Source organism: Fukomys damarensis, unplaced genomic scaffold (assembly GCF_012274545.1).
Source record: "Fukomys damarensis isolate Sample0158 unplaced genomic scaffold, DMR_v1.0_HiC HiC_scaffold_8, whole genome shotgun sequence".
Classification (NCBI taxonomy): domain Eukaryota; kingdom Metazoa; phylum Chordata; class Mammalia; order Rodentia; family Bathyergidae; genus Fukomys; species Fukomys damarensis.
The window spans coordinates 2843353-2870611 of NW_022900920.1; the positions used below are offsets into that span (position 1 = coordinate 2843353).

General features: G+C 45.0%; 2 protein-coding genes across 4 annotated transcripts in view; one reads left to right on the forward strand and one right to left on the reverse strand.

The window, feature by feature from the left end:
* R3hcc1l (R3H domain and coiled-coil containing 1 like) overlaps positions 1-18869 on the forward strand; it is a 90274-nt gene extending 71405 nt beyond the window's left edge. Inside the window, exons 7-11 of one of the 3 annotated variants that reach the window (XR_004516270.1) lie at positions 5777-8556; positions 11821-12028; positions 16336-16476; positions 17627-17709; positions 18695-18869. Coding sequence is in view for 2 of the 3 variants with exons in the window: in XM_010638511.3 (XP_010636813.1) it covers positions 5777-5844 (68 nt within the window). In the remaining variant the exon portion in view is untranslated. Of the gene's footprint in view, positions 1-3857; positions 3877-5776; positions 8883-11820; positions 12029-16335; positions 16477-17626; positions 17710-18694 lie in introns of those variants that run through there. The other 2 variants (XM_010638512.3, XM_010638511.3) reach the window with 2 other exon arrangements.
* Positions 10019-27253, reverse strand: Loxl4 (lysyl oxidase like 4). The gene is made up of 15 exons (XM_010638510.3): positions 27246-27253; positions 23128-23421; positions 22406-22584; positions 21331-21536; positions 19806-19844; positions 19459-19678; positions 18775-18958; positions 18470-18624; positions 17652-17819; positions 16527-16689; positions 14209-14452; positions 12779-12894; positions 11963-12099; positions 11559-11670; positions 10019-10097 (listed from the first exon to the last, which is right to left on the reverse strand). Exons 2-15 carry the CDS (start codon positions 23402-23404, stop codon positions 10030-10032), a joined length of 2268 nt encoding a protein of 755 aa, XP_010636812.1. The 5' UTR covers positions 23405-23421; positions 27246-27253; the 3' UTR covers positions 10019-10029.
* Positions 27254-27259: the final 6 nt, after the last annotated feature.

The following is a 27259-nucleotide window of genomic DNA, read 5'->3' on the forward strand; positions in this document are numbered from 1 at the left end:
CCCCCCCCCCCCCCGTGCTAGATTGGACCCAGGATTTTGCACAAGTTAGTCAAGTACTCTCCCACTGAGCTACATCCCCAGCCAGAAATTTCATTTCTGAAGATTTTAAAATGAAAAGGCATTAAAAGGATTTTATTCATGAAAAGGATTGGTAGGAAACTCCAGGCAGTCATTGTAACCTGTTGTAGCAGTTTTGTGTCATAATAAGTTAGTGATGAATGGTATTATCTCTAGTTTAGAGGTAGCCCAAAGAAGTTAGTTCTTAGACTAAGGTCATCCACTTGGTAAAATGAAAGGAGAGATTTGAATGTAGACTTTTCCAGTTAAAAACTCTTATTTCTTGTATAGTACTGAAGTCCTTCTTGAAGGACTTTTGAGATGATTGGCATTTTTTCCCAGAAAAAAATTATATATTATTCTATATTTTATATAATAAAAATATATAAATATTACTTTTTATAAAATCTTTTAAGTCTTCAGAGAATGAAATATGACAGACTTATTTTTTTGTAGTTATACCAATGGTTAGCAGCTTTAACTGTCAGAAGAATCTTCCTTTGGTCTGACTTAAATCTCCATGATAGTTTAAACTAGTTTCTAGTAAAACATCTGGACACCATTCTGTTTGAGCAACATTTAACCATAAAGATCAAGGGCAGATCATTTAGGAATGAGGAAATCTGAGCTTTAATAGATATTTTGCCATTAACTAGCCATGTGGCCTGGGGAAGTCTGTTATACTCTCTTTGTCCCACTTTCCAACAAAGTGAAAATACTGCTCACCATACCTAATCAGCACAGTGCAAGTCAGCATTTATAAAAATGTTTAGAAAGGTGCTTTATAAATCCATGATACCATTCTGTGACTAATGAGAATTCTGTGTTCTGCATTACAATAATAAAAGCCAGTAATGACAAATTTGCTATTCCCCGTCCACTACACATGGCAGATAGATACTACTAAGCACTTGTGATACTTACTGTTAGTATTGACCTGACCATTTCTAGCTAATCAGAATTAGTGTGGGAGTTAGTCTGTACTGTATACCATGCTGGCATAGGTTCTTTCATTAATATCACATAATAATGTTGTAGGCCTTTCTCCTATGTAAAGAATTCTGTTGCCTATCATAGTGCCTAGTATATAAAAAGATACTCCACCATGTTCATTGATTGAATACATAAGTAACATTGGTTAGTTTTTCTTCATAAATCTTATGATTTTACACTGAACTCTTATGTCCTCCTTGTTTCTAAAATCTAGAATTAATCACTGATATAAGAAACTCTTCTAATTAATGAGTTTGGAATTTGTAAATTTGAATTTTAAATAGTCTCCTGCTAGGCTTTGCCACCTTACTTGGATTTTCTTTACACCTTTAAAGGAGATTCAGAAATTAATGCTACTCTCACAAGAATTCAGAAAAAGAGGGCCGAGGATTTAACTCAGTGGTGCCACACCTGCCTTGAAAGCATTGAGATCCTGCATTTGATCCCTAGTACCAAAAAAACAAAGAGTTGAGAAAAAGAAGTACCTAAATCATTTTAAGCAAATCACATTGATTACATCAGAAGGAAGACAGCTATATAGTACATAGTCCCTGAACATGAAAAAAATATCTTTTAGTGCAACATAGTGCATAACAGATCAGAGCTACACTTAAAGTGAAAAGTGAAAGCATAAAGCATAGATCATTTTTCAGTGCCCCAACTTAGGAATATGTATAAAATTTTCTCATGTTCCACTTATCCAAATGTTTGATTCCTGTCTAAAATTGGATATAGATACCATTGCCTCTTAGTATAAGCTTACCTTTATATTTTCACAGCCTACTGCAATTTTATTTCATAATTAATTTCCATTTTACTCTTGGGGATAGGTGATTAATGGGTAGTTCTGAACAGCCATGTTTTGGTTCACAGGCCTAAAAGGCAGAGTAAGTAAACGGTTTGATAATTAAATCACTAAGCACTTAAGATCATCTCTATGTGATACTTAGTCTACTATAATAAAACAAATTTAACCATGGTTGCCAACTTCTGAAAACCTTTTTAGCCATTCCATTATTCTGCCTTGAAAGAGAATGCTGTTTTACTGGCTCATAATCTAGGTCTTCAGGTATTTTCTTGATGTCTTTTTCTCCCCCGTTCTCTGAAGTCCCCTTCATTAGTAACTATATTTTTCAGGTAATGTTTTTCTTGAGATGTAGTACTTCCCTATTTTTTCATGTTGGTTGTTGTTTAATAAGCTTACTTCTCTTGCCTAAATAATAAGTGAAAATGTAAGCCTAAAACTAGCTGACCAGTTCACCAAGTATTAAAATAAGTAGCACATGATTTTTTATGTTGATGTGTAATACTCAGATAATCGTTCCCTCCAGAATAACATGCTTCCTTCTTTATGAGGTCTGGACTGCATCTCTCTAGTATATTAATGATTATATAAATAATTGTTAAATTTTAAAACTAAAACCTCTTAAAAATTAAGAGATTACTTAGATTAATATTCTTTATCAGGTCTGTCACTCCATAAAAGAAAGCTATTAAATTAATTTGACCAGATTTGTTCTTCACAAAGCATGTTATTACTCTGTAAGTAGCTTAAAGTGATTTTGTGATCATTTTTCTTAGATGTAAAAGTAAAATTTGAAAATCTTTAATTTGTACTCCTTCCTTTCTTTTTCCCTCCCTCATTTAAAAAAATTTTTTTTCCAGTGTGGTCAAACTGGCTATTTTTTAATCTTAAATGCTTATCATTCCCTCCCTGAGAAGTGGTAGCTGATTGCTCCATGATCTTGAGCAATTCATTTAATACAGTTGTTTGTCAATATATTTATTATACTAAGGAATAGAAATCTTCAGGGCCAGTTTATGTGACTGCTTTAGATTAATCCTTTCTTCTAATCTATTCTCCCTTTTAATTCCTTGCCCTTTGGCTGCTACTAGGCTTTCTCTTTGCTTAGTTTACTTTTCTTAATTATTAGAGGCAAAGTTAGTAAGAGCCTTTTCTATTTATGAAGTCTATCAGCTATTACGTGCTTTCTTTTTACTTTAAAAAGGGACATTTCTTTATGTTGATACATTTTTTCACCTGCTTTTCCTTTTCTTTGTAGATACTATTTTCAGTTGTCAGGATAGTAGAAAATATGCTGGTTAAGAGTAAGGACCCATGGGCTTGGGATTTAGCTTAGTGGCTCTGCCGCCTGCCTTGCAAGGCACAAGGTCCTGAGTTCAATCCCCGGTACCAAAGGAAAAAAAAAAAAAAAAAAGAATAAGGACCCAGGGCCCATGATTTAGCGCAGTGGTACCAAGGCTGCCTTGCAAGCACAAGATCCTGAGTTCAATCCCCAGTACTACAAAAAATAAATTAAAAATATGGACCTGGGTTCCAGCTTCTGGTCTTTCACTAATTATATAACCTTAGGCATGTCACTTAAACTTTACAGTCTTATTTTCCTCATAAAAATGAAAATGTTATTGTAAGTCCCATCCTAACCAGTCTTTTCTGTGGTATTCATTTTCTGTTTTGGTAAATTTATACCTCATATTTTCACTATTTTTTTTGTGCCTCTCAATTTGTCTTCCTACTGTTACTAATTTTTTCATACTGTTTACCACCAAAATTCCCTCTTACATATTTTTGGAAATACAGAGCTTTTTTTTTTTTAAATTATAAAGCATTAGCATAGGGTGTGTTTTAGAATTCTAAACTTCTCAAATTTTAGATAAGTAATGTAGTATCTATGATACATGTTTCATAACTCCAAAATCAAACACATTTAATATTTCTATAGCAAAGTATGTTACTATTAAGTGGAATATGTACAGATTGTAATCAACCTTGTATGTCATTTCAGGTTAGTTTTGCCACCATCGGTAAGTTTGGGCCCAAACTTAAAACAATTTCTTTTGTTTTTTTTTAGAATTGTTTTAATTTTGGAATCTTGGATTATTATTACATTTACTATTCCTAGATACCTTTTCTTGTAACTTCTCATATTACCTTTCTGATTTATTTCCTATCTTACTGAAAAAGTTGAGTTCTAATTCACTTTTCTTGTTTACTAACTTTTCTTTTAAATCTAGAATCAATTTTGTGTTGATTTGGGACAGGGATTTTATCCAAGACTCCCTTTGCCTTTAGATCTCCTCCTAACTTCTCCATGTTTGAAAGAATCAAAATCATCCTGAGAAATCATTAAATTTTTTAGACAAAGTCAGTTGTCTTCTGGATATCTCTTGGAGAACCTCAATTTAATTCAAGCCTGCCTTACACCTGAGTCCTCCTACAGTACTGTATTAACCATCCTTTAGTTTGCAGTTTGCTGACCTCCATTTTTTATCTTGTAACTTTGCTGCTATATTCAGAATATACCACAAGATGGTGCCCAAATAGCAGGAAATTTCTGTCTCACATTTCCAAGTGCCACTCAGCTTCCTGTCAAACTTCTTTGCCATTAGAGTTAAATAGAGCTCAGAATATTGTAAGAGACTCTGCTGATTTTGAAAGATATGTCAAAATATCAAGTTAACTTTAAATTCACCTTGATTTTTGTAATTCACCCAGTTTGTAGTCTTGCATAGGCATTATCAATTTGCCTATAAAGAAGCATTTAGGCTTATCGTGTGTATTTTATGATACCAAAATAAGCAACTGGCCATAAAATTAGAACTAGTATTATGGGAACTAATAAAGTGTTTGGACTACCAAACCATACTGTTTTGTTTACTTGTTTTGTTTTGTTGGTTTGGTTTGCTTTGGAGATGGTGTCTAATTATGTTATGTAGGCTGGTCTTAAACTCTTGGGCTCAAGTAATCTGTGCTGCCTCAGCTTCCCAAGTAGCCAGGACAATAGGCACATGCCACTGCTCCCAGTTTGTATTTTATCAGGTCTTGGTAAGAGTTATATGGAAAAACCAAGTTTTTGCATTAAAAATTGAAGCTGGGTTATTCAGATTTGTTGTACATTTTTTGGTTAGTCGATTTTTCCTCCATTATATATGGTCATTTTTCCATATTGAAATTGTATTTTCCAGTGTGTTTCTGGCTTCCAGAAGTATTCTGCAAAATACTAAGATTTGGTTTACTTCTGAAATATTTTTCTAACAAAGTTATAATAGATATGAATAAAGCTTAGTGGCTATTTGCATTTGAGCAACAAAGTAAAAGAATATTAAGGCATATTCTTGATTCCTCTTAAAATATTTATAAAAATCAGTATACAAGGAATAATGGGCAATTATTTAAGCACTAAACACAGATGAAAAGTAGAATTAGATAATTATATATCAGGAAAACTAGAATCTAGGTCCTGCTAGCCTTGACTTTCCATATACTTTAATTTCTGTGGGCCCCAAATCTTTTTTTGGAGGGGACTACTGGGGATCGAACTCAGGACGTTGTGCTTGCAAGGCAGGCGGCAGCACCACTGAGATAAATCCCTGGCCCCCGAATCCTTTCTTTTTATTACATAAAAGATAGTGGGAGCTGGAAGTATTGCTTAGGTAGAGTACATCCCCAGTGTGTGCCAAGTCCTAGATTTGACCAGAACCACACACACATGTGACAAAAAAAAAAACCTATAGTCATGTTATTCTGCATACAAAGCTGGTAAAAAGTTAAAGATATCAACTTATGAAATCAAGTAAAAAGTGACCGGGACATTCACCTGTCTTATGATTAAAGTTTACTTTGTAATTTGGATTGAGGGAGACTTGCTGGTTAAAGTATGCATCCACAATTAAGTATGCCTTTTTTTTTTTTTTTTTTTTAAAGAGCGAAAGCGTTTGGAAGCCAAGCAGCGAGAAGACATCTGGGAAGGCAGAGAACAATCTGCAGTTTGAACATCATTCAATGAAAAGGAAAACTCCGTGAATTCCAAAAGTATTTCTGTAGCCTCATATAAGAGGATTCTTCCAGGGCTGCTGTGTACACGCGAACATGGATGTTAAAGAAAGTGAAAAGGCTATCAAAACAAAGATTTACTGGGTACAGAGTGAAGATATACTCTTGTCTTTACTCCTAAATGCAGTTCTTTGTTACTGCCGTACTGTGGTAAATATAAAAGGGAGCCATCAACTGGGAAGAAACACAGAACATACAGCTTCCAAGAGTCCCCTGGATAGAGCAAGTCATGGATCACACTTTAAATGTGTAAAGCAAATACAAAGCAGAACAGAGAATTCAAACCTGCAGTGATGGGAGGTTTAGGTCCTGCAAAGGCAAAGCATTCCTTAGTACCTTACAAAGCTAAAAACAGCAATATTGGGTACAGGAAGAGGGGACAATATGGAGCAATGAATACAGATAGAATAGTGCTATACTTGGCAAACACAGAATCTGTACTGCGAATCCCAGAACTCCAGAGTTGGTGAACTTCCACAGATGTGCGTATCTGGATCCAGAATTGGTACAGAACTCCATGCCTGGGGCTGCTCTAGTGCACAGCAACCAGGAACCTGACAGCTTCATTCCTCAAGCCAGTCTTGAGGAGTTGTGTGCCATTTCTACTTTAAACAGTGATGTGTTGTAAGAGGGAAACATTAAAGGTCATTTTATGACATATATCACTTGATATTTATCCATTTTTTTTTCTTTCCCACAAAAAAGATGAGAGCAACTCTGTTCTTCATGCCTATGTGGTTATACATAGGTTAAGTGGATCTGTTGCTTTTATTGAATCCAGTGAATAGAATCTCTCTGCCCAGAATATATTTTTGAAATGACCATCCTGGGATTCTCAATGTTTTTGAAAAGTATTATGCCCCAAAGAAATGGTAGTGCTGGGTCTTAAGGTGCTGACATGGCGAAACATGACACTGGCCTTCTGTCTTAGTCCTTACTCAACTGTCCCTGTGCTGTTCTGGTCATAGAGCCCTCTCACTGTTCTTAATCTTGTTTTTCTCATTCTTGGTCAGTTCTTCCAGTGTCGCATGTTCCTACTAACTGCCTCCATGCCAGGAAATCGAGTAAGTCACTGTCATGTCCCTTTGTTACTTCTACTTAGTCTTTCACTTGTGTTACATATCTTCATGGTAGGAAATGCATGGCCTCATACTGAATGGTTTATCTCTGAAATACGCTGCTGTTTGCATTGCTGGGGGTAAACCTACAGTCTTATGCATGCTAGGTGAGCACTACTGAGCTGTTTTTCAAGCCCATGTTTTGATACTTCAAGGCTAAGTATGTCCTTGGGAGTTAAAGAGATGACTGTTCCTATCACTTGCCTGTGAGGGTGCTTCCCTTTTGTGACTGTTCTTTAACTTTTAAAGGCATTGTTAATGGTAACAAACAGTTCCATGTTTATTACTGTTTTTTTATAACCCTCATAATTTCAAGGTCTCATTTTTGTTCTCATTCTGAGGCAGTATACTAGCAGCCTTTCCTTTGTTTTAGCTTACAGCCGGCCATCTTTAATTCTCAGGTTTATCTTTATAACCAACTTCAGAAAAAGGGATTTTTTTAAAGCCCTCATCTGACAATTATGGAGGGTTGCTTTTGTCATTAGTTGAATGTGCTTTGTAGTTATTGACCCGAGTAGTTGGGTTTGATGTATACTGGCCAGAGATAAGAGGTTCTGCCATGGCCCAACAGACTGCCTTGAGTTTATCCAGATGAAAATCAAATCCTACATTATGTCTAAATCATACCTTCACAAGTAGAATTAAGTGGCGAGTACCCTGTAGCCTCCGTGGGCTCCTTTGTTAGACAATTGTAAAGACAGCTTGTGTACTCTTGCTGTGGGTGTTCTTCATATATGTCAAATATCTAAGCCTCAGGATCACCTGGAATTTATAGTAGAAAAGTACTTTGCCCATGTTCTAATTCCCTCCTCAGGGTGAAAGTCTTTGTAGAATAGTAGTAAGTTTAAGGAAAAAAAAAATAAGTTTAAGCTGAAGTTCCTATACTTTAATTTCTGAGGTCAGAGTGTGCTGAGGTGAGAGTCATAGGCTTTTGGTTCAGTCTGGAATTTTGTGGTTGGTATTCAATTAGCATTCCTCATCTAGTTATAAGGCATGCCAGCCACCAGTCTTCCCATGACCTTCCCTTTCAACTCAGTGCTATAACAACACAACCCTTGTGTAGCTTTTTCCAGGAATTATAACAGGCTGTACCTATCAGACGTGTGATGTGGGCAGCAAGACTGAGATCAGAGCCAGTGGCTGCCTGGCCTGCTTTTTCTGGCTGTCTTGGAAATTAGATTCAGCAGGAGGCTGAGGGTAACCTTCTTGTCTAAATCTAGTCATCAGTCACTACACACTCACTGGCTAGCTACACATTCTTTCATACACCATTTGCTGCATATGTGAGAATAATGTTGTTACTGTTTGGGAGAGGTTTGCTGGATCCAACAGGAAATCAGTCCTCCTGTTTACCTAAAACGCCATGCCAGAGTATAATACTCCCTTTCCCAAATAAAGGGGATGAGAAGGTTGAGAAGCAAAAAGGTAGAGGAGAGGAAGGAAGAAAGCACTTCTTTGTATTCACAGACGGTACCACCTGGACTGGAGAAGTCCCTTTGACTCCTTATGGAGAGAGAAATTCTTGTGATGTGGGTAAGAGAGTACTCTTATTAATGCTTTGTCTGATACCATTCATTTTGGGTTTGCAGCCTCTATTACAAAAGTTGATAGTTCTTAAGACTTTACCTTTCATTTACTTGTACCTTTCATTCCATAACTTCTCTAGCTTGTGTTTTAGCATTGAGCATGAGGAAGGCAACTGAAAAGCAGACCGTAGACTAATACCTCATTAGAGAAATGTACATAAGTAATACATGTGCCCATGTATTCCCCAGTGCAATGGAAGGGAAAAGTGTGCTGGGAGCTGTGCAGAATCATAGCTGGTCTTGGCTTTATAGCAGTCCATAATGAGAAATTTTATTGACATTAACGTGTCAGACTTATGAGGATTATCTCCTTAAATGTGTGTCAGTTGAGAAAAGGTCAAGAGTCACGTTTAAGAAAACCATGGGATTTTATACCAGCTAACCAAGAGCATAGTTCAGCCACATCAAGCAGGGATGGTGGCCTTTTCCAGGTTCTGTCTTTAATTAAATGTTCCCCCGTCTGATCTCTCCGTGATCTTTTGTTTCTCACTTTGCCATACTTGTCTCATTGTTCCTGTAGTGTGGCTTGTTTGACTTATGTTCCTTCCATTGCAAAATTGTATTCAACATAAAGCTGATTTGGTTGAGATTTGAAAATTAGGCCAGTCCTGAGATGTGGTGATCCTGAGAGAGATTGGATTGCCTGTTAGGTATATGACACATATTTCTTGACTTGGCAGGAGGCTTTGACCCGCACAAGCTGGGGTCTGTTACCTCAGGCCTTCTGCTATTCTGCAGGAAGGCCTATTTTACCATTTCTGTGAAACTTGCCCCTTCTCAAGCACTAAGTAACTCCTGGTGTTGATCCATCAGGAGATAATGGGATTCCTGAGGCTTAAATTTGTAGGGATATTAGAAACGCCCAGGTATATGACAGGGTAAAGATAAAAACACTAAGGAACAGACTCTTAAAAAGAGTTTGAGAAGTGAGTTCTAAATGAGAACAAATAAGGTGAGAGACTGCATTCACCATTGCCATTTGTGCCTTTGACAGTTACGTTGCATTGAACCCCTATCAGAGAACTAGCCCCACTTCCTTTATATTTTGGTACATTTACAAAGTACCATTTAGTTGGGGGACTGTGCCCACTGTAAATCCCTATGGAACTGAGAGCACCAGAAGCCACGGCCTCTGCAGTACGTTTTAGGAAAGATTAGGTGACCTTATAGAAGAACAGCGGACCAAACCTTGGAGGCCATACTAGGCCACAGGCTCTCAAGGGACAGATCCAGAACCATCCTGAGGGAGCAGTACCATTCAGGTTTGGTGCTTGTGCCATCAAAAGGCTTCCTGAGCATGTTCTTGGTGCCCTTTGGAACTGGCCCCCTTCCCTCTTGAGTCAGGACTCTGAAGGGCGTGGCTCCAATAAGCTGAGGTATCTGGTGTGTGGGCAGCAGCTGGGACTGTGCAGTGATGGCTTCAGATAAGGTTGTTCCTGAGTCGTTGCTGCTCCAGGGAGAGTTCTGCATTGGCTCGGTATGAATCTCCTGTGAGCCAAAGGAAAATAGCTAAATAGCCAAACCCATCACAATCTCAGTCCTTCCCTGAGGACTTCACATAGACCCATTCTGCTCAGCTAATCCTTCACATCAGCTCAGTTATGGGCAAGAACACTAGTCATTCTCTAGAAACAGACCTTATTAGGAAGAAGAGGCTGCTGAAAGGGACTGTGGTGGTTCTTTTCCCCCTTCCCTAATTCATTCTGTGCTCTTTATTCTGTTTCCCGGGAAACTGACCCCTAGAGATTGCACCACCCTGGCTGCCTTGTCCTCTGGTTTCTGGTTGAATGAAGTAAGTCAACAACAGCCAAAGATTAGAGAGTGAAGAAGAGAGGGCAGGCATTTCTTCTGCTGTACCCTGCACTTTGGGCAGTGACTGACTCTAGCTCCAGCCAGGTTCAACATCCTTCATAGTTCTTGCTTTCACCTGGCTTCCTAACATGCCTTCTTCCTTTAGATCTAGGTGGGATAAAGTTTTCTACTTGTTTATCCCTGGATGCTCAGCATCCCTTATTTTCTTCATCCTATGTTTATAGACTGTTATACCTCTGTAAATAGTCCTTTGTTACACAACTCCAGGATGTGCCTTCTGTTTTTCTGCTAGGACTCTGATGGGTTTCTAATCAAAAGACCTGCAAAATGCATGTTTTCCTTTTCTTCCTCACTGCTCCAGATCCATGCAGTCTAGTTAGAGTCTACTGTCTCCATATGTACAATGCTGGACTTCGAACTCTTGATTTAATATCATATCCTTTATTTAATATCAGCAAACATCTACTTGGTCACCCAAACTGGGAACCATAAATTCTCTTCCTCTTTTTATTCTGTCTCCAATCTGTTGCCAGAGTTCTTTTTTGAAACATAAATAATTTTTTTGTTTGAAATTTGTCAGTTATTCCTAGAAGCCCACAGGATAAATTCTATTCTCTTAGAACAATCATAGCCCTCCCTTGAGAGAACTTTAGTAGGTTGGAAATTCACAGCTTTGTTTCACAAAAGAGAAAACAGAGATTTCCTCACTGTCCTGCAGCTAGAAAGTGATAGATTTGGATTTGGAAGCCAAAGCAGTGAAGATGTCTGAATCCAAATTCAATGCTCTTTCCCCTACTACTCCCTTCTGTGTCTTTTGCTCTTTCTTGAAAACCCTGCTCAAATATTGTCTTCTCTGAAACCTTTTCTGGCCCTTAAGTTGCTTTCTCTCTTTGCTTATTCCACACTTAATTCATCCCTGTTTAGGGTACTCATTAGTATTGGGGCTATTTGTATATGGGCACACCCTTCTTGACACTGAGCTGCATCTTGCAGTGCTGCCAGTATTCAGCACAGTAGAAGACCTTAATAAATGATGACTGAACGAGCAACTCTTCCCTACCACACACTACACATGCAAGTAGAGTCTGCCAGCCCCCTGAGCCCACCCCAGTACTGGTCCCACAGTGGCTCAGTTACCTGTGTGGCAGTTGTGCAGCCAGACCCGCTGCCCATCATACTTGCAGCGGCAGCGCATCATATTGTTGGAGAAATCAGATTCTGCCACCTCACTTGTGGGATTCACAACCACCTGGGGTAAGAGGGGAACAACTAAAAGTGGATGATTGTATTTCTGAGTTGACATGTCAAAACCCCTATAGTATTTTACAGTGTGTTTCTATTTGCTTCATTGATCTTTACAATTACCCATAAGGTAGGCATTAATGTCCTTATTTTATAGATGGAGACAAACTACTCAATGTCCACTGAATCAGGATTCAAATCCAGGGCCTTGAGCTCCCCAATAATTGTTCACCATGGCACAGCTTCTTCAAGTGATAGACCTGTTGGAGGCTGCACGGAAAACTCTGCCTTCATCTTACCTGAAAGATGTAGTCACCTGGGCCAACATCTGTGATATCCACCCACTGGCAATCAATATCATGCCGGTAGGTGTCCCAGCAGCCTACAGTCACTCCCTGTTCCCCAAAGTTGGCACACGCATAGCGCCGCTGCAGTCCTATAAGGAAAGGTACGTGGTTACTGAGGCACCAAGTAGGTACTTGTGACCAAGGACTGTACTGAGTCTTCACAAACTTAATCATTTAATCCTCACACCATTGTTTACTGATCAGTCAATGTAGCTGACTACAGATTCAGAACCTGAGGGTAAGTTAAATGACTTGCCTAAGTATCAGAACTGGACTGTGAATTCAGCACCAAAGCAAAGTACATCTGTTACAAGGAGATTATTACTTTAGATGGTATGGTAAAAATGTCTGTTGGCCTAAAATGTGGTTGAGATGTGTTAATTTATTTGTCTACCTATTTGTCCACCGAGCCCTCTCGAGATGATGTGTACCATGCTATTCCTTAAGGATGGAGACTAGGGGTAGGCACGTAGGGATTGCACAATGCCTGCCCTCAGGAAGCTTAGCAGACTGCAGCTGTTAGCCAATATAGAAAGTGTTAAGCTTTTTAAATCAGTCCAAAGTGTGTCGGGAATTCAGAGAAAACAGAGACCCTCTACCTAAGATTTCAGAAGATGAGAAATTGATCTTCTTTAATTATCTTGAGTGCCGTTGCCATGCCAATCTCAAGGTACCTGGGCTATTGAGCAAGGCAGAAGAGATTCTCACCCCCAGAGGACAGAGGAATAGAACAAGGGGGTTGATGGATGCTGTTAGGAAAGCATGTACCTGTGGGACAGTTTGTGTCTTCTAGACAGAAGCTGGCCTTGTGCCCCTCAGCCACCTTGGAGCCATTGAGTGTGAGCAGGTCGTAGTGGGTGAAGACCTCGATGCTGTGGTAGTGCCTGCAGATGAGGCAGAGCTGTCAGCCCCGCAGGAGCAGGAGAGGGTCTTCTTTGGAGGAGTTGGCAGGGAAGATTGAGGGACTAGGCCCCATCATTACCCAGAAAGGAAAGTTATAATAGCAGGGCTGTGCTCTTTTTTTCTTCCAAACCCAAGATTAGTGTGGCTTGTGGCCTCCTTTGCTGGCACCCCTTCCAGGCAGCAAGGCATGGCTATCCCTGTCACCTAGGGTCTTAGCCCAGGTGGGGAGAGGTTAAAGTCGTGCCCTAGTAGCCTTCAGGATGTTGGAACCTGGCTGTAGGGCCTCAGGCAGAGGTAGAAGGGAGAAGCAGCTGAGGACCTGTCCAGGAGCAGAGCTTTTGGGGGAGAGAGCTAACTGCTCCCTGTCAGCCTGGGACCAAATTGCTACCATAGTTTCCAATACAGTTATAATGACAACTCTGTTCAGCCTGCAGGAAAAGGTGCTTATTACCTCATGCAAGGCCAAGTCCCGAAGTCATTGCCCATTCCTCTCAGCTCTCCCCACCCATGGCTATATCCTGACAAAATAGATAAAAAAAATTTCCCATTCTGTCTGTCACAGGCATTGTCTCTCCTTTTGGTCTGGAGATTTCTGATAGGAAAGAATGCTCATTGTTTCATTTTTAGTACCAGACTACTCATGCCATTCTTTGGAGGCCTTGCCTTGCTGCTGCAGGAACCAGAAAGCTTTTTCTGTGAGCCAGCATCCTGTTTTGGGCCTCCAGGTTTCTGGGAGTCCCCAGTTTACCTGGCTTTAAAGACAAGGCTTAAGATATAATGTAGAAAAGTTACATAAACTGGACATGGTAGTATACACCTATAACCCCACCATTCTGGGGGGGCTGAGGCAGGAGGATCATATTATAAACCAGCCTGGGTAATTTAACAACTTTTGTGAGATCCTGACTCAAAGAAGAAAAGATTGGGGATATAGCTTACCACAAAGGCCCTGGGTTCAATCCCTAGTACCGAAAAAAAGTTGTAATACCATTCTAACAGATAGCAACTTCTAACAGGTAGATAACTTCTCTGTGGGACATTGCTGTGGGAAATGCCCCATGAGCACTGTCCGCAGTTACATCCAAAGAAAGTGAGAGTGATGGAGAGGGCAGGAGAATGCTACTGGGACCCCTCCTTCCCCCAGAGAGTAAGGCCAGGAAGATGTCTAGGATGGGAGACTTACCAGCATGTACACCTCTCAGGAAAGTTTGTCCAAGGCCGGGGAAGACCAACTGGTCCATGGACCCTGCTTTTTGTTTCTCACCCTCTGGAGCCAGGACAAGGCAGGCACTAACCTATGGCACTGGTGCCAAATCCAACTGTGGCGCCCAGTCTTGGGGCGAAAGTCAGCCCGGCCCAGGTTGTAGATCTGTGAGGAGAAGCGCAATAGGCGCCGGTGTCCATAGGGCCAGTCCATATGGTCAGCAGACTGAGAAAGGCAGTTCTCTTCATGGGCACAGTACAGAAGGCTGAGTGGGCGGTCCTCCAGGTAAGCCGTCTCCTGCACCAGCTGGGCATTCATCACCAGGTCTGGAGCACCTGGGTGGCAGAAGGCAAGACAAGAAGCCAAGGGTAGCAAGGCAGCTGGTCTTGCCCTCTAGCATGAGCACATGCTTGCCCCCAGACCAGACTCTCTGAGAGGAACCCAGATAAAGGCAGTTGAATCAGGTGATTTTCTAATATCAGTGAAAGGAATAAGTCATCATTTTAGCCTGGAAGGCAGCTCAAGGGTCATGGTTAAGGGTATCAGCTCTGGAGCCAGGCCACCAGGGTCTCTTCTTGGTATAACTTCTCACTATGCCATTTACCAGTTCTGTGACTGCTTAACTATTTTGTGTGTCATTTTTGTCATCTACAAGATGGAAATAAGAATAGTGATGTTAATATATTTGTTACATGCTTAGATTGTCATCTGGCCCACAATAAACATGTAGTGTATATAAGCTAGCATTTCCTTTGTAAAAATGTTTTTCCTCTGGTAAAGTGCCTTTTTTGTAGTTTTGTGTATATAATCATCATCCTCTCAACAGGAATCCTGTTGAACACTAGCCTGACTGTTGCTGTGAGTGTTCCCTGTGCATTTCTCTTTTGAGATATTATGAACATTTCTAGTGCTTCTCTGTATGTTAAAAAGCCCAACACAATGGTGCCTGTGTCTCCATAGCAGTTCAGTGCCTGTCTTTCCTTTCCTGTCACAGGGGGCTCCACATCCTCTGAAGCCATAGGCCTCCTGTGCTGGTACAGAAATATGGAGATCCATAGTTGTTGCCATGTAAACTCAAAAGAGAAAAATTGGCCTTTCTTGGTGCTTGTCTATGCAAAACCATAGGGACACAGCTTAGGTATTTGGGCAGAAGCATCTCCTCTGTGTGGGCCGGTGTATATTCTGATGTAGGTGGGTGGGAACACGGGCTTATTTCAGTGGCTGGGCTTTGAAGGTGCTTTGCTATATACTGTCACTAAAAATGTTCTTGAAGGGACTGGGGATTTAGCTTAGTGGTTCCGCTGCCTCACTCACAAGCAGAGGGTCCCGAGTTCGATCCCTGGTACAAAAAAAAAAAAACAACAACAACTTGAAATTCCTGTGTTGCCTTTTGGAGAGAGCTGGAATATGCCCTCTGACAAACCCCAGGGTTCTTGAGGGAAAGCAGGAGAGCTTTCAAAAGAGAGGATAAAAAGGAGTTGAGAAAAGCTGAAGAGGAGAGAAAGGATGGCCACAGAGGCTGCAGATCAGTTGGCAGGCTGCCCAGCTTTCAGAAACATCAAATGTATGTAAGAAGAGAGCTGCCACTGGAGGCTGTGAATCTCAAGGGCCCAAGGATTTTAGGAATGGAAAGCACCAGCCTGCTCAGGGGCCTTGGTGCTGTGGAGGCCCCACCCTGATGTCCCATCAATCTGCAGGCGATGGGTGATGGCCAGGCCCGGCACCCTCAGGCTGCACTGCATAGGGGAAGCATAACACTCACTGATCGAGGTTAAGAATGTCTTGGGTTAACTGGCCATATAAGTTGGTGTTACCCTGCAGGTTTTGGACTTGCAATAATTATCTCAGCACTGACCTTGTTGGCAGATGTTAAACAGAGATGCTACTGCCTTGAGAATTTGGGTTTGCAGGGCAAAATGGTTTTGTCTTCATGCCTTTTGGGAAATGCCACAGCTCAAGAAGAAAGCACACAAGCTAAGCCTTAGGCTCTGGTATGCCTTACATTCACACAGCCTCTTTCGATTTTTTTCTTACGAATGACAAGAAATATAATTTATGTTGTAACTCAGTATACACACATATAGTTTCAAGAAAAAAAACGACTGTCCTTAATAAATACTATACGCTCTTGTTTTCTAGTCAGTTTTACTTTTTAAAGTCATAAGCATAAAGTAAAAAAAACCCTGTTATATCTTCTTGCATATTTTTATTTTCATAGGAAGGTTGGCAGGGCAGGTTTGTATCCTGATGTGATAGGTGCTTTTGGCCACAGAGATGGAAAATGGAGTTGGTGCTTCTACTACTCAAACCTGCCACCATGCAGCTGAGAGCTGAGTCCAGCATTTAGAGCCTTTTGATGGTGAGCAGAGGCCTACCTGTCCACACCCTGTCAGCCCTCCCACTACTCACTGTTGGTGCAGGAGACTCCTGCTGAAAGGCGCCCGGTGCCATGGGAGCAGTGCACGGGCCCATGCCTCTGACACTGCTGCAGGGCCAACTCTGTCCCTGAGCAGCGCACTCCACTCATCACCACCTCTCCAGCCTCTGGTGTCCCCTGCCAGTACCAGGTATCCTAAAGGAAACAGCCAGCACCAAACAGTCAGAGCAGAGAGGTGCTTTAAGTCATTTTTCCTTCCCATCTGCAGCTTAGACCCCATTATCCCACCGTTGTGAGCATTCGGACCCACCTGATATTAGAAGTTTTTCCATGTACCGAGGCAGAAATTTGCAGCTTGCAGCTTCCATCTGGCCCCACTCTCACCCCATCCCAGATGGGGTCTTTGGGGTTTTAAGGGGTGGGCCCGTCCCCTCCTCCCATTTAGGTGATGTGTCCCCAGCTGTTCCTCATATAGCCTCAGCATTATGCTCAGTGCTGTGCCCATTTCTCTAGTGAGATCTGCCCAGCACTGCCCAACAGGCTGGAGTGCGTGGCTTACTGTAGCCATGCTTGGGACCTCTTGATTTTGTTACTTTGTGTATTTTGAATCTATTATTTCATCCAGACTGCCACTGGCTGGGTCCAATCTAGCATCATCTCTCACCTGGGCTTCTGCAAAAGCCTTCTGGAATGTTTACTTGCATTCAAGTTAGTCTCCACCCCAACTGTTTTCCAAACAGCAACGGAAGCTTTTAAAACTCTAGATTAGACATTGTGAGTGGTCTTGCCCACCGTCAAATGTCACACCAATCTCCTTTGACAGCCACACTGCATTCCTGGGTCCCTGGTTTCTTCAACTGAATCAGGCTTTCTCTGGTCATTAGAGCTTGCATGAGCTGTTTATTCGTGCACCTCATCTAGGTAACATCTACTTGTCTTTCTCACAGATACACCTGTGTACTTGTTTGTATGAATGAACACTAATGACAGCCTTATTCATTCAACTACATGCTCTGCAAGTCAAGGACTGTCTTGCTCACCCAGTATCCCTAGTACTGAGCATTGTATTAGCCCAGAATTTCACTCAATTGTTGAATGAATGCTAGCATAGGAAATTTTGGTCCTCTTGTAGGTAAGAAGCAAAACAGTGGACCTACCTTGAGAGCAAAGTTGGCAAAACCCAGGCCGAGCTGTCGACAGACCACCATGGCCTCGGTGAGTCCCCAGTGGTCACTGCACACGGTCCCCCAGCGTTGGATCCCATTCACCTCCACCTGCACCTCCACCACACCCTCCTCCTGGCTTCTCCCACCTGCCAAGCGCACCTGCAATGGTCAGAAATGTGTGAGGATCAGGGCAGCGTGAGGTGGGAAGAACTCGCCTGGAGACCAGCCCTAGACCACACACTCCCTGTCTTTATTTATTTATTTTTTGGTATCAGGGATTGAACTCAGGACCTTGTGCTTGCAAGACAGGCAGTGGAACCACTGAGCTAAATCCCTGTCCCTCCCCATCTTTAAAGTGGGGACAGTATACTACATAGTCCTGATTGGCCTTGCCTATTAAAGAAATCTGACTCAAAGTGCCTGTGCAGGGCTTTCTGCCCTAGAACTTGCCCTCTTCCTACCTAAAATCCTATTATTAATGATGACTTGCAATTTGCAAAGGGCTTTCATGTCTACCAGCTCATTCACAATGACCTAAGAGAGAATTAACCCCACAGTCCCTACCAGCACTGACCCTGCAACCTGAGTAACCCATCCCACACAGCACCTGTGCCACTCCCCAGGGCTGACAGCCTCTGATCTCACCTTTAGCATCGTGGAGTGTGTGAGGGGATGTGTGTACTTGCAGAGCTCCTGTGTCCCTCGGGCATCTCTTGAGTGATCCAGGGGTCTGTGGAACCCCATGGCAGAGGCACTAAGGCCCATCCCCTGAACCCCTTCCTGTCGGACATGCTCAGACCTGCACCCACCTGATTCTGGAAGCCCATATCTGGGATGTTGCACCTGACGGCAGCATCATTCTCATGTTGACAGCCATTCTGGGGCCCTTCCAAGGCGAGGCAGTCACTGAGGGTCCATTCGTAACCCCTGCAGCGCACTTCACTCAGGTGAATGGGCCCAAGCCCTGGGGGACAGGTGCTGTGTGAGTGGGGTTCTGCCTCCGTAACCCCACACCTAAGACTTCCTCTTCACAGATGTCCAGAACCCAGGGCCACCAAGAGAAGATCCAGAGCATATCCAGTCTCTCCTTCCCCATCCCGGCTCCCTCACTCACCTTGGCCCAGCTGGGCCCTAAACAGGGCTTCGCGTGCGGATCCAAAGCCAAGCTGGCGACATACAACACTGGCAGAGATGAGGTTCCATCGGTGGTCGCAGATGGTGCCCCACTGGCGGTTCACAAGCACTTCTACCCGGCCCTCGCCCACCTGGGACCCGGAGCGCAGGCGCACCTTCAGCTCCTGCGGGGAGGAATCGGCATTAGGGGAGCCAGAAAGGCTGTATCACCACGCGAGATTTAGGGCAGGGCTCCTTCCAGATGCCTGTGGAGTCCTGGGCCTGCCTCTTGACTTCTATCACTATCACCTCAAGCAGTGTTTTCTCCGGTAAGCAGTGTTTCTGGACCTCCACTACTCCAGAAGAATCACACCAAAACCTCAGTGTTGTGCTAGTAAAACCTCACTAGCACTCCTCTACCCCTCTATAACAAAGGGCCAGGCCCACACTTAATGCTTTCAACCCTAATGGCTGTAGCTGCTATTTACTGTTTTTATGGTTATCCCATGGCAAGTGATGCCCATTTTCCATTTATGGTGTGGTTATAAATGATTCCTTTGAAATAAATCCTAAGTCTCTACCATCATGTGATTTGTCTCCTCTTCCTGGCCTGGTTCCTCTCTCCTTTCCCCACAAGGCAGTGTCCTGCTGAGAGGGGCCCTGGGCTTCTTAGGCTGGGGCTCACCTCTGCCCGGGGCTCCTTGCGCCGGGGCTTCCCCTTTGGTGAGTGAAAGCGGGGCCCAGGAATACAGCTGACTATAGCATGCATGCCACCTGGACAGGCTGGCCTAAGTTTGCCCCGTCCTGGAGCCACCTGCACCTGGCAGTTGGCCAGGTGAGGCTCTGTCCCCAGACAGCTGACCCGGTGGATCCAGAAGGAGTTCTTATTTGCCAGGCTCTTTAACCTGGAAGACAAGAGAAATTGTGGGTAGAGGAGGCTACGGGAGGCCAACGGGTAGACAGCAAAGGGGAAAAGAAAGAGGCCTTCATGTCATACTTCTTTGCACCCTCCCCCAGGGTGCTGCTCCTCACCTAGACTTGGGATCCTTCATCTTCAAATTCCAGACTTTCCTGTGTTGGGAGAAAAGAGTTGGGGCAAGGGTGGAGGGGATACAGAATCCCACTGCCAGGTCGTTTCTTAGAGTTGCTGTTAAGTTTGCCCTGGACTTCGTAGTCTGCAAAAGTATTCACAAATCTTATTTCATGGCCGAGCTTCACAACAGCCCTGATAAGGTGGCCACTTCACAAATAATGATGATCCCCATTTAACAGGGAGGGTGAGCAAGTTCCTTTAGCTTGTCCTAAAGAGAAGCCTCTACTGGAGCTACCCCTGGAACAGGCAGCTCAAGCTTACCCTCCCCCAGTCCTGATGAAGGGTAGCCTTATGGGAGTACCCTGAGGGAAGGGACCTGGGGAAAGGTCCTCTTGGGGACAGGTGGAAGATGAAGGCCTTGCTGGAAGTAGGAGTGCTGCTACCCAGAGACATCCAAGCTATAATCAGGGCCACCTTCCTCATGGGAGGCAGGTGAGTCAGCAGGACCCACTGTGCAATTACCAGGCAGCAGGTAGCCAGGGTCTCACATCCCCATCATCCCCAAGGATGGAGCCATGTGGCTGCCTACCACCCTTTTCTCCTTAGGACCAAGGTCATATGAGCCAGAATTATAAGGAATTTGCACTGCATCAATGCCACATGATGAACTGACGGGTAGATGACCAGAGGTGCTGTGTTTCCCTCCATGAGAAACACAACAAAGTTTTTGTGAACGAAGCCAGGACTCGGATTGTGGTCATGATTTACTGGGTGATACAATCTGCTGTGATAGCTCAGTCACATTTCTGACAGAATATTTGTATGTCTCCTCTCCTAAGACGTGCCCCACAGCATGCCTTGCTTACATGCCACCCAATCACTCTGGCTTGGATCCTAGTTGAGGAAATTCACTGGGGCAAAGTTGAGATCATTCACAGTGAAATGGACATTTGAGGCCCAGATGCATGACTCAAAGCTGCAAAGCTGGTAGCTGGTAGCTCCAAAGCAGGTCTCAAAGCTGGTAGAGTTGAGACCAGAATGCATTTTTTTTCTAGAGTTGTGAGCAACAGTGTATATCTCTTTGGTAAAATTTATCTTTCAATCAAGGACATAATGTTTTACATTCAATTACTTTCATTGCCAGGGTATTCTGTACCAGTCAGTTCTTTCCATGTGATTGGCCAATACAAAATTTATTTTCTGACTTCTAGGTGTTCCTCACAATTCTGAAGCTCATCCTCATGTACTCTTAACTCTTCTAAGAGATCAGTACCTCAAAAACTCCAGGCACTTTCCTCAGTTGGACTGTTTCCCTTCTCATCCCAACATGTGCAGATATCCTGCTTGGACAGCCTCCCCCATCTATCCTGTAGAAGTCACAGAACCCTGCGACACACTTCACATCTTGCACTTGCACACACATACACTCACACAGACATTGTGTGTGAGCACACACATGCATAGCACACACACATACACATACACACTCTCAACCATAGCGCCAGGATCCCACCACTCTCCTACCTGTAATAGTGGCTGTTGACAGGCACTTGGCTGGGGAAGCCCAGCATCCCGCACACCACCCTGCTGTTGTTCATGGTCCAGCCCTGGTCACACACCTGTCGCCAGTGGCCCTCGTATTGCACCTCCACGGCACCCTCAGTCACCGGGCTGTGCCGCTTGGCACTGGCAAGGATGGGTTTGAGCCGCACTTCCTCCAGCCGCCGGCCCTGCAATGTGCACAGTCACCATGGGCCTTGTGCCTGAGCCTCCTGTGAGGCACTGCAGGTCTTCCCTGGGAAAGCCCTGGAATCTGAGCTCTTATAGAGCCTCCCCCAACCCCTCCCTGCTTAGGCTAGCAACCCAAAGCCTGGAGGGAAGAAGGCATTCACTAAAGGCCATGGTGAGTAGGAGGCAGACTGTTTGCCTAGGCCTTTTGCCTCATCTCCTCGAGTTTATTAAACTGGAGAGAAAGAGGCAGATCTGTGCCCTTCCAGCCCTCAGGACAAGAACTCTTGGAGTCTGGGAGTCTTCTGCTGGGCATGGAGGGGCCTTCTTAAAGCCACCCTGGGGACAGCTGAGATGGGCACAGAACAGCTTCCTGAGACTACTAGCAGGACCCTTTGGCCTACAACACTTGCACCCCTAGCCCTGAGCGACTTAGACTCAGGGAGCCCCTATGGTGGCCTGTTGCACTCAGTGGGCTAGGGCCAGCTCTCTGTGGGCAGAAGCTACCCGGCAGCAGAGAGTGGGAGCCAGAGCCTTGCCCTGACCACTCCTGTTGTTTGGTTTGGGCTGTTTTTAGACGAGGGTTGTTTGTGCTGGGAAGAGGCAGCAATTGTGGCCAGGCCTGTGGGTGAAGCAGCCCCCTTCCCCCCTGTACCTCCCTCTATGATTCCTGGCAGGCCTAGCCTCTGAGCCCCTGGCTTGCCCTGCATCAAGCTGGGCCCACTTTCTGTGCACCTGCCCATGGCCAGAGCCCAGGGATGCTGCTCAGCCCCAGCTTGGTCTCTGTTCTCCTCCTTCAAGTTTATTATCCAGGAGGCTTTCTCTACCATACAGTGCTCAGCTCAGGCCAGAACCTAACGAGCCTCCTCACCTGGGGGCCGAGGGCATTGGAGACCCTCTCAGAGAGGAAGCCACTCTGGCGCTGGGGATGGCACACCACCCCGACGTCTTCTGAGTGGCTGCAGTCACTGACACCCCAGCCATTAGACCCACACTGGTCCAGAGTGCTCTCGGTGCCCAGACAGCGCACATTGTCCAGCCAGATGGGACCTATGGAAGAAGGCATGGGCAATGCCTGGGATTGGACACAGAAAGGCGGGCCACAGCTGTGCTTTTGAATAGGAACCCACTTATCAAGTCTCTTCTAAGTGCTGAGTAGAAAGGTGGGGGGAGAGGAGTTGATTCTCAGAGGCATTAGTATTCACTGCCCTGCTTACTGCCTCCTCTTTGTGTCAGATCTATAGAACTGGTTTTTGGAAAATTCCAGGTGGGTCTATGAACTAGACATACATGTTCACTCATTCATCCATTCAGGGTTTTCTAAGTACCTACTGCAGGCCAATTGCCATGTCCAAGGAACTTAAAAAATTCAGTTATGGTGATGGTGGTGGCCCCATTATAATAGAGAATGGGAGAGTCAGAGTGGGAGTCCTCTATAGCTGAGGCGTTTAGGAAGGGCCTCATGAGGGCGGCCACTTGAGCATTAAAGGATAGGTGGGGATCCGGCCCATTCTGTTGGAGCCTCAGTGGGCCTAGCCCTTGAGAGAAGCCGGCTATCATCTTTCCATTCTGTGGAGCAGAGCCATCACTCACCCTCCCCTTGACCGTACTTGGCACTGTGGGCCCAGGTCAAGGCAGACTCAAAGCCCAGCTGGCGGCAGGCTACCATGGCCTCCTGGAGAGCGAAGTCATCGTCACACACGGTGCCCCACTGGCCCTGGTGTAGCACCTCCAGGCGGCCTTCCTCTGGCCTGCTCCCTGGGCCCACCAGTCGGAGCGTCTTGGTGCCTGGTGACTGTGACTTATTGGGAGGGGCCTGGCCTAGCAGCAGCAGGAACAGAGAGAGGGTGGCTGGTGGGTACCACATCATGATGACTTCAAGGGCACCTGGGAAATGAGTAAACAACGATCACCACCTCTACTATTCGGTAATGGTCCTTCAGTAATGCATGAGAAGGTAGAGGAGGAGGCCTATGCTTTAAGAAATGGAGCCCCCAGAGGTACCCTCAAGTCAGGAATATCTGCCCCCAGGGATATTTCTCTTTCCTACCTAATGTTCTCAGCACCCCGAGCAAAGGTGTAAAATGCCATCTTCACACACACAGGGCACATGGAATGCTGGGACAGAAAGAGTTATTATAGAAGTCAGGATCACTCCCACTCATTTATTATGTGGCTTGGCCAAGTCTATTAAACTCTGTTGGCCCTAATTTCTTATTTCTAAACTGAAGAGGCTGGGCCAAATGTGGTCTAATATCTCCAGCTTGGATGGCCTGTGGTATCCTTCAGTCATAGCTCCAGGTCTATCCCTGGTATAAGATTCATGTATTAATATAACAAACACCTTTAGAGAACTGTACTTGCTTCTGACCAGTTCTTAGGCAGGGTGCTGTGACACAGAAAGGAAGACTTCAAATATCCTTGTTATGCTCATGACTCAGAGAAGAGAAATCAGGGAAGACTTTCAAAGAAGGGACTCTTAATTTGGGCCTTGTTGGATGAGTAACAGTTTTTCTGGGTGGGGAAAAGGGCCTTAAAGGTACAGAGAACCAGAGAGGTAAAGAAGGGAAGAGAGAAAGAGGTGAGTTTGTACAAGAGCAGGGAGTGCCCATCTTTTGGCTCTACTAGTGTCGTCTTGGAGAGGAAAGAAGGGGCAGACTGGCCTAGACAATCAGGCTGTATGTAACATGCACGTCTCCTGGATGATGAGCCTGACAGAGCTTATGGCAGCTGGTAGAGCTGCCAGAGACCTTGGAGCCACCATTGCAGATGTTCTTCCACCCAGGCTGTATGCCAATGGGGAGCTGAGGCCCCCTGGAAAAGTGGCTGAAGAAGGTTGGGTCCCTGGCTCCCTGCCCAAATGCTTGTGTCTTCTGAGAGCTGGCTCTGAAACCCTCTTCCACAGCCATATTGCTTTTGGGGATCACTCAAGACAGCCTGAGCAGGGAGGGTCTCAGGCACTTCCCAGTCTTGTCCCCATAGCTGTTTTCCATTTGGGAGTCACTTCTTATTCCTCTGGTACCCAACAGAGGGCTGGGGTGGAGGGGGCTGGAAGTGTACCAGATGGGCTTAGGGAATCATGTTCCATTAGGAGTGGTGGCTTTGTGTGTGACTCCAATGCCCAGAATAGTGGAAGGTGTGGGGGTATCACTCAGAAATATCAATGGTTGTATAGCTGGAGGATGCTCTCTCTCTCTCTCAGGACTTGAGTACAGATAGGGAATTGGACTGCCTGGATTCAAATTCCACTTCCCCCATAAGTGTCTAGATGATTTGGGGGGCAACTTCTCATGGCCCTAGTGTGTCCCTCTGTAAATCAAGATAATAATGAAATGTACTGTGTAAGATTTTTGCGAAGATTCATGACTGAATACTAAAGCCTTTAGAAGAGCAGGCTCTTCTCTCAGAACTATTATTAACACCATTGTAACAGCTGCAACAGAAGCACTGGCTTCTATTGGTCTTGCCCCTCTTTTACAAAGAAGGAAATAGAAACCACATTCTTTCTCAGTTGCCAGGTCCCTGGTGCCCTTTTCTGCAGCATTTTCCAGATATCCTGTCCCCTCCACCATGCCGCTGAGGCTAGATCCCTCTACTTCTCCTGGCTGGCTATCACCGCAAATAGAGTGCTTCCTCTGTTACCCATGTCCCGTTTCCTTCCTCTGTGCTCCCCTGAATAGAAGAACACCAGGTATGAACCACACCAAAATCACTACAGGAGGAAACATTGCCCAGGTGACAAGAGAGTGTCAGAAGGCTTGGGCTCAGGGCCCTCACTGTCTGGATCCAGTAGTTACACTGGGTCTGCGCTGGGAGATAACTTTACCTCCCTCGCCAACCCTCTGGAGTTCTGCCACCAAACTGCTGGATATCTGGACTTGTGTTTTCCTTTCTCTGCTCCCCAGCTGAGACATCTGTAAAATGAGGGATGGCACTAGGTGTTACATGTTCTGACGGGGGCCAGGGTGGCTGGCAGATCTGCTGTTTGCCTTGTAGATGAAGTGCCCACAGCTTGGAGATCTTATCAGAGGCTTCAGTACCAAGCCAACAGGCTCTCTGTCTAGGGATAGGAAAGAGGGTTTCTGCTGCAGAAGCCTGAGTTCTGGGCCAGGTCAGCTCCCTTCCATACAAGCTGCCCAGACATGGGGAATGGGTGATAGCAGAACCAAGTGTCAGAGGCGAGAAGATAGTCACTCTTCTCAGGTCTCTCCAAATCTCTCTCTCTCTCTGGGTCCCTGTAGCTTTTGCTTACACTAAACTTATCTTCTGTTTCCTGCAGATAGCCTTCACTTTCCAGCCTTAAGCCTTTGCTCTCACTGCTCCTTCTACTTGGAGTGCCCTTTCCCTCTATCTCGGGTTGTGTAAGACTCCTACATATCCTATGTGCCAGCTCAAATGCTTCTTTTTCCATTGAGCTCCCCCGTCCCCTGTTTTCCTAGACCTTTGTGTGTTTGTCTCCTAACTCCACAACCAGTCTCCATATATCTGGTCTACCAGAAGAGCACAGAGAAGAGGACTAGGCTGAGAATCAGCGCTTAGAGAAGGAGGCAGCCTCAACAGGTTTTTGTTTTTGTTTTTGTTTTTTTTCTCCAAGTGAAGGAAACAGAAGAGGGGAAAGAAGGAAAAGAAGATGGGAAAATAAGGAAGAAAGAAGCTGAACATTAAAAAACATTTATTTAATATTTATCTCCATTTTACAGATGAGAAGATGAGGCCCCTGGGTGAAGTACTCGCCCAGCCAGAAATCAAACCCAGGCACTGCGGCTAGAAGTCAGGCTCTCCAAACTGCCAGAAATGGATATTGGAAAAGGAAGAGGGAAGGGTGGTAGGGAGCTGAATAAATTGCACCCTGTTGCTGGTTGATTTATGACCCAGGCTGTAGTGTGGTATGAGGGTACTGGGGTGGATGCCAGCACGGAGTGGCACCAAGTGACAGATCCAGGACCCTGAAGCTCCAGGCAGAGGCACCTGCTCCAGGTGCTGCCAGGGTACACTGGCACCTGGCCTGACCCAGCCTAGGGAGGGAGGGCTGGAAGAGGGCAAATGCCCAAGGGTAGCAGGAGAGAGCAAGAAAGTACTGTCCTGGGGATACCAGTTCTGGGATCACTCCCAGGCCCTTGTCTGTGGCTGTCTAGGAGCTGGGCTTCCTCTCTAAGCCGTGCACCCTCCCTGGTAGCCTTGACCGTGGGCCTGATGAAGGGCCAGACTGGGCACCTGTGGGGGCTGGGAGAGGTGGGGGCTGACGTCCTCTGTCGCCCTCCCGTCCTTTCGGTTGTCTCTCTCTCCCCAGAATCGTCAGTTCTGGACTGCTGAGAGTCCAGCTCTGCCCTGGCTTAGTTCTCCAAGTCTCAGGAGTGACATTTGAACCCACTTTGCCCAGTCCCCTACCTGCTGCCTGGGCCAGAAGGCAGAGGAATAGTTACAAACAGGGTGTTCACAAATCAGACACACAGGCACCCCCAGGGCTGAGGTGCACCACCCACGCGGGCCTCCGGCCAACCTCCCCAACTTGGTCACTGTCCAACTGGGAAAAGTTCGTAAGTGAGCAACTCTGGGCCAAGACCACCTGTCCAAGGATCCCATTTCTCCCAGTCCCCAGCCTCCAGGAACCCCTAGAAGCCTGCAGATCCAGAGACGTAGAACAGAAAGGCAGCACAGCAAGGGGCAGATCTGGGGGGCCCGAGGGCCAAGGGCCGCCGGCGGGGGCTCACCAGCTGGATCGCAG

Bases quoted from the DNA above. Each gene is read 5' to 3' on its own strand.
- Loxl4 (XM_010638510.3), bottom strand. From the start codon at position 23,404: ATGATGTGGTACCCACCAGCCACCCTCTCTCTGTTCCTGCTGCTGCTA. The intron at 19,845-21,330 runs GTAGGAGAGTGG...CTCCCAACACAG, and splicing joins GTCAACAGCCACTATTACAG to GAAAGTCTGGAATTTGAAGA. The intron at 14,453-16,526 runs GTGAGTAGTGGG...TCTGCCACCCAG, and splicing joins AGGAGTCTCCTGCACCAACA to GTGCTCCAGACCTGGTGATG.